The sequence below is a fragment of the Molothrus ater genome, chromosome 3 (genome assembly GCF_012460135.2).
Source record: "Molothrus ater isolate BHLD 08-10-18 breed brown headed cowbird chromosome 3, BPBGC_Mater_1.1, whole genome shotgun sequence".
Classification (NCBI taxonomy): Eukaryota; Metazoa; Chordata; class Aves; order Passeriformes; family Icteridae; genus Molothrus; species Molothrus ater.
In genome coordinates, this window is record NC_050480.2 from 21520304 (window position 1) to 21527803 (window position 7500).

General features: G+C 36.4%; 1 protein-coding gene across 1 annotated transcript in view; it reads right to left on the reverse strand.

Moving 5' to 3' along the window:
• Positions 1 to 7500, reverse strand: part of PROX1 (prospero homeobox 1) — a 49669-nt gene that overhangs the window by 1304 nt on the left and 40865 nt on the right. Inside the window, exon 6 of the mRNA XM_036381092.1 lies at positions 1 to 4557. This exon is cut by the window's left edge and continues 1304 nt beyond it. Coding sequence (XP_036236985.1) covers positions 4372 to 4557 — 186 coding nt within the window. The 3' untranslated portion in view covers positions 1 to 4371. The remainder of the gene's footprint in view (positions 4558 to 7500) is intronic.

Below are 7500 nucleotides of genomic sequence, written 5' to 3' on the forward strand. Positions count from 1 at the left end.
GTTTTTGCTTTCACTTCTCATGTACAGTGCTCATTTTGGGGGTTTTGTAAACCACTTTCCATTTTTAATATATATATATATATATCTTTCTGTATATATATATGTATAATCTTTCAATGCTGCTGGTGAAAATCCTATCTTTAAAGCCACAAAATCTTCACCTTTATTTCTTAATTAATAATAACCAGTGGAAAAAAAAAATTTTTTCTATTAACTGACTTCATATACATAGAAAAAAATTCTGCAATTTTACAGAAACTGTATTACCCATTCCCTTGACATCTGATGAAAGAGACTTAACCTTTAAAAGTAGAGAGCTGGATTTTCAAGAATGCTTTCAACTATCTACACAGTTACTGTAGTGTTTCTTATAAATTCAACAGATGTTTTCAGAATGTAGTTATTAAAATCTTATGTCTTTATGCAAGAACAGCCGTAAGGTTGAATATTTACATTGCTTTATAAAAGTTCCCCTCGATTTTCAATGTTCACCCACATACCTGGTACAGTAACAAAGATTCTGCAAACTTAAAACACTTTAATTAAATAATACTCAGAGGCACAAAGCAAACCTCAGGAATACATGGGTGAACACTTCCTTAAATAATTACTACATTCTAACATCTTCCACGTGTTTACCATTAAATGTGAAACGTTCCCATTAAACAACCAGAGATACAGTAAGAATTAAATGTTTTGTAGTTTCAAATAGAACATTCTTTTCACAAAACATAACAAATGTCTAAAATAGGTTCTTAATCTAGATAGGAAAAAGGTAAGCTTTTCACTTCATACGCCTCTTGTGTGTGTGTGTGTTTTTGTGTAAATATACATACATATGCCCACACATGTTGTCCTGTGTGTGTGACCTCATACGTATCTGTATATGCACATATGTCACGTATGAAATATTGCTTCTATACTACTTTTCATCAGGCTAAGAAAACACAAGATTTGCACCACAGTTACAAAAAATTGGCTTCTACAAGAATTTTCAAAACTCGAATGCTGCTCAAACAATTGAGAAAAAATAATTTGCATTATCAAACTGTTCTAAAAATTCTCTTCTTCAAAAACGTATTCTCCTGCTTTGTTTTTTTTATTTTTTTAATTTTTAAAAAGACACAAAATATGCATAGCTATCAACATTATGTCAAACAGCCGGGAAAAAAAAAAGTCAGTGTTTATTGCAGCTGTAGTAATTGAAAAATAAAGTTTAAAAGATGAAAATTGTAAGCCACAGAAGGCACAAGAACAATTGTACTTGTGGGGGAAAAACTGGTATTTTGAAGGATTTTTTTTATCCTTCCGCTGGTGCATTTAAGGTCTAGGCACAGACTATAACCTCAAGTTTATATGCAGAAATAAATCTGAATTAGCAGTAAATGAATGGCAAGATGGGGTTTCTACGTGGATTTTGAAATTCTTTTCCTATGTAAACCTTTCATTACAATAAAAGTAGCCTCCTGCCTTTTAGCCATTTTTAGTGAAATAATATTAAGATAATTTAAAAGAAACTGGATTGGATTCTACTTAGAATTTAGTACAAGCTATGCCATGTATTTGTAATTTTAGGTGAATTGGGAGGCACAAAGGCAATATGGCTATAAAATGCAGAAAAATCACATAACTGAAGTGATGAAATTATCATTTATTCCTTTTTCAGACTTTTTATTTTGCCTTTAAGATTAAATTTCTATTCCTAATTCCTATGCCTCATGTACTATTGAGATTATACTACCCATAAATAAATAAATAAATGCAACAACATCAAGTGTTGAGTACACAATTTCACTTATTTAGATTATGTGAATCCCATTGCAGCCAAATAATAATAATATTAATATCAATAATAATATAATATAATATAATAATAATAATAATAATAATATAAAGCAACGGTAAAATCACAGGTTGAGATGGTAGCTAGTAGTATGTCCACATAGTATGGATAAAGTATGGCTTTGCTTTCTTATGTCCAAGGTGACAATGCAACATAATATTTTGCATCTGATGGTATGCCAATGATGAACTTAGTGTATTAAAACTTGAGCATTTTATGCCACTTCTTCCCATAAATCAAAAAAAGTGCATGAACACAATTTTCATCCTTTCTTACTCAGAATTCATTGGAGTTATATCTTTATGAAGTGTAATGTTTACCAAATCATGCACACACACAGGAAAACAAAAAGGAAAAATGAAATAAAGAAAACAAAATAAAATGAAATAAAATGTAAGAAAATAAAAGAAAGAAAAAAAAATCCTGCCTACTGTAAAGATACCTACAGTATTAGGTACTCTCAGGGAGTCTAAGATCAAGATTTGTTTTGCTTTTAATGCATAGTGAAAATGTTGGCACTTCATCCCATGCTATTGTCTGCATTGCCTATACTCCACAGATACTGCCAGTGCTTGAAAAGAATGACAGGGAATCGGAGGATTGTGCTGTTTAATTTGAAGTCAGCAGGTTTTTAAGGCTTTCTGCTAACAATAATTGCTTTCATACATTTCTGTCTATCAGCAGTATTTGTAAATGAAGTGAAATTGCAATGATCAGGTCAGCTCTTTAGTCACATGGGTAAACTTTCACTCTCCAAAGTCAAAATGTAATTTTAAAATAAAGAAGATACCAATATCCTCAATGGCATAAATATCATTCAGGACTAATTAGGAACTTCCTCTAGATTTAGATTGAATTATGTAGGGGAAAATACTATTGATGATAACAATAAATTCTTACTGCATCTGTACAAAAGACGACAAAGAAAATGACAAATACAGTGTGCCATAGCATATTCAACCTTCCCCCAAACTTCTGGAGACGATTTCTTTCTGAAAACATGAGAAAAGGAGAACCACTGAAGAAAACATGAGAACTAGCAGCTAGCTTTCTTTCTTTCTTTCTTTCTTTCTTTCTTTCTTTCTTTCTTTCTTTCTTTCTTTCTTTCTTTCTTTCTTTCTTTCTTTCTTTCTTTCTTTCTTTTTTTCTTTTTTCTTTTTCTTTCTTTCTTTCTTTCTTTCATCATTTCATGGTGTAGCATTCAGGCAAACCCAGATCCATCAGGGACTTTACACTGTAGCTCAGGTTTTGGTCACCACTAGCTCCAGCTTCAGAAGACAAGTGCAGCCACTTTGCTCAAATAGATTTTTTCTTTCTTTATTTTTTTTTAAAGCTGCACTTACTGTAATTTTAAAAATTGAATTTGGCTATCTGAACCCTGCATAGCCAGGAGGACACTGTGATTTTTGTATAATGCTCAATTAGAATTTTATGAAAATGAATTTTTTTTCTTCTGATTAGGGAAACACTAATTATATTTTATAGCTACAAATAAGCCTTTTTTATTTTTTTTTCCTTTGCCTCAGCACTGTGAGGTGAAGACTCTTCCACTAAGATGATTCAAAAAGTGCTTTTCAGGGCAGATGTCAAATATGGACAGGAAACTTTGTATGCTAGAAAGTGAATCTTGGGGGGCAGAACGGACTAAGAAAATAATAAATTTAGGGACTAATGCCACTTAAAGTAAGACTGAGACATGGCAATATACAATGCTGAAGGTTTCATTTTTACTCTATGGAGAGTGAAATGCTTCCACTTTAGTAAGCTGACCATAGTCCAAAATTAGTGTGGTTGATACAACATTGTGCATGAATTACTGGCCTAACCCTGCAAGAACAGTATTTGATTTGTGCAAACATCCCTTGCTGCAATTTAGAGAAACAAGAACCTGGCATGTTGGTTACTGGTGCAGGGTATCTGTCATTTCTGTAAGGAACACATGAAGCATAGGATTTGCTTTTTTGGGTGTCACTTCTTGGAGTGAGTACCTAAAACAGATGTATTTTTTTGAAGTATGAAACAAAATCTAGTTATTGATTAAAAAGTATATAAATACAAATAAAAAAGCTCAAAGCTTATGAAATGGCTCCACAGATTTCAGACCTTTAGCAGTATAAACATAATATAAACTTCATTGTCTGTAGTATTGTGCCATGACATTAGTCTCACCAAGACAAAATGCCACTTTGCAGCAAGCAATAAATCTGACAAAGCATTTTTAAACATAATGCCCTAACTTGCTAAGACAGGCTTTTACACACTTCCAAACTCTTCTCCCTGAAAATTAACCCCGTTGATTCTTCAAATGTTAAGGGTCTTGGGCAAAAGTAAACCAAAGGCTGAAGTAAAATAACCATCCCCTTGGAACTGAACGAAAACTTATATCCAGGAGGGATCAGTCTAATTTCATATACATATATATATGTATGCCATACACATATATATGAAATTAAAATAGAGACACACATGACTTGGGCATCAGAAGGGGACTGCTACTTTCATACATTCATAAATAGCTGCTGAACTCTCTACTCATGAAGAAGCTCTTGTAGGCAGTTTGGGGATTTGAAAATCTCAGGGACCTCACTGTCCAGCTTACAGATGACCTTGTATATGGCCTTCTTCCAGGAAGGATCAACATCTTTGCCTGCGATAATGGCATTGAAAAACTCCCGTAACGTGATCTGAGCCACTTCCAGGAATCTCTCTGGAACCTGCTGATACAAGGAGACAATGGCATTAATACAGTTTTCAATTTCAAGTCTCTGGTTCTTCAAAGGAAACTGAGCTAAGTTCTTTCTTTCAGAAAGGGGCTTACATAGCACCTGCATTTTCTAAATGTGGCAGCCCTCTATTCTCTTATGCAAAGCTGTTATATATAGTACTATAGCAATAACTTTTATAACATGTGTTAGAGATCTTTGTAAAGTCTACTGACAGAATGTAGGTAACAAAATGTTACTGTCTGAGTTGGGAGAGTAGGGGATTTATAGGATATAATTAGCAGGAGGGGAAACAAGCACAATTGTCTTTAAGGAAAAAAATCTCTGCTTGATGTTTTACCCGTGCATTTATGGCCATGTTCCCCTCTCCATGTGAGAACTAATATGAAAGTTATGCATGCACAGGAAGCCCTTTGTACCTTTGTGCCTGACTTTGGTCACAACCAGTGCTGAAAGCAGTCAAAGAAATGGGGTATCTCTGAATGTTGTTTGTGGCTTAAAACCAATCGAGCAGGAAAGCCTTCAGCTAGCGGCTTGCTTCTGTGGCTGTTATGCACAAGAACCCCATAAAACTGCTTTCTCAGGAGACACTATGGTTTTTCCTTCTTTTTCAGGAGCACACAAATACCACCCTAACCTCTTTAACGGGTGCATTGTGCTCCAAGTGGCTTCTGAGCTGGGATGCTTTAAACTCATTTGTTTCTAAATGTCACTGTCACTTCATGGGTGAGTCAAATACCCAGCTAGAAGGAACGTGCCACTCTCAGAAGCCCCTGAACAATGGGTAAACGTTAAAAAACCTCAGATACCTCCACACTTTACTAATTCATTCTAAGTAGTTGTCCCAGGCACCAACACCACCTTCTCACCCTTTGCCTTAAATGATTCAAAAGCAATCGCTCTAATGAACTGCAGGGGCAGTTGCAAGTTGAAGTAATCTCCATAAAGGTATTATTTTCCACTTTTATCACGGAAATATGGCTTCACAGCTCTAGAACTGCTAATACGTGGCCGGCCAGTAGCCAGCATGCTTATAATAGCAAGTATTCCCTCACTGCTATTCTTTGTCCCCTCCAGCAAAAGGAGTTCTCCAACCTGCACTAGGAGCCACTTGAACCATTCCCTTGGCAAACAGACACTTGGGCAGCTCTCACTGATTTACTGAATTCATGTCACACTGCCAGATCAAGGCCAGCCCCTTATTCTCTACTTCAGGCTTTTCTTCCTGTCCCTTTAGAAGCCACTTCCAAAGCACTTGTCTGGAAATGTGTGTGATCAATCTGATAGAACAGAGCTTGGGAGCCTTCGCTCACCTGTCATTGTTTGGGAGACACCAGCAGTTTGATAGCCACATTCTGCCATCAAATAAGCATGAGATCAGCTCCCCGTGACACCAGCTGACAAACTCTGCTTCCAGAAGCCCCAGAGAAGTCCTCTGTCTATTTCTGAGAGTGCAATCCAGCCCCCACATGTTTTTGGGTTTTTTTGCTCCCAAAAGCATCTCTGGAAATTTTTCATTCAACAGGGTGCACAGAAAGACACATCTTTACAGATGGTCTATTCCAGCAATAATTAAGAGAGAAGAAATTAACTATTATGTTTCACTTACTCCAGCTCAAAGAAATTGGTTAAAACTCCCCATAACCACTCAGCTGTTCAGGCGTTTTCATAACATGTCTACAGAAAATACCATGCTTTTCTCATTCTTTCATTGCTATAAAAAATTGGCATACTTTTCTGTTCATGCAGTTCAATGCTCACACACTGTTCATCACCCTTGGTATTGCTGGGCACTAATCAAGGGCAAGGAGTTTCTGACTACAAGATATTGGAAACCAGGAAAAGAAGTACATAACCAAATTTATGGAGTAGACACTGATATTAGTCCATGAGAGCAAAACCTTTTGATTTTGGTGTCCACTCCAGAGGATCAACACTAGATGTCTTTCTTCCCTCCCAAGCTGCTGGAGATGAGAAACAGGCAATTACAAGCACCTACACTAGAAGTATGAAGTCCCACCTCTGCTTCTTACCTCATGGTTACACCCAGGAGAACTTTAAGCATGGAAGTGACAACCTGGGTTTTAAGTTGGGCCTTTGCCATTCAATTTCTACCAGCACATTTGAAAGATTTCCAGGTAGAGGATGCTGCTTTTCCATGGAGTAGGCAGTGTGAAACCCCTGAACCTGTAGCTTCCAGGCCTTCCACCACTGTAGTAACACACAGACTTTTTTTAAGACTGGGAGCTATCTTTTAAGGTCCAACTTTATTGTACCTGAGTCACATCTGCCACTTTGAACCTGGTACAACAGGCAGCAGAGAGCAGCCCACAAACATAACAGTGAACAAACCCAACAATGAACAAAGCCCTGTGGGGGCTTTGAAAAGACCCAGCTTTTCAGCTTTTTCTTCCTCTGGAGGCTTCACCTTGTAATGCTGAGTTCCTAAAGATCTCCCCTACTCCTAAGGCATTAGGACCATTCATAGTTCTTTCCTTTTGGGATGTTATTAGCAATTTTTCATGTCAGACTGGATTACACACATTATTTTGCATGTTGTAATGTGAATTGCATTGTGATTAATCCCAGAGGATGGTAAGTCAGCCAACACTTTTCCTTTCTAGAAAGAGTATCTACAGTCATTTTTATTGTTTGGGTTTTTTTTTAGATAAGAGAATACTAGTGAAGTCCAGAGCCTGAAAATAAATATTTAAATGCATGGGTAGTTATATTTTTCAGTGGGCAATTAATCAGTCAGCCATGTTAATTATCTGTCTGGGGGTGGCATTTCCCTGACCCTAAGTGATGGCGACCTATTCAGCGCATCTTTACACCTAACTGACTGAACATCTCTGAACTAGGAACATCTGCATAAAATGCTTCAGTGACAAATAAACTCTATCTACATTGCTTTTAATAGAACCAACAATCCCT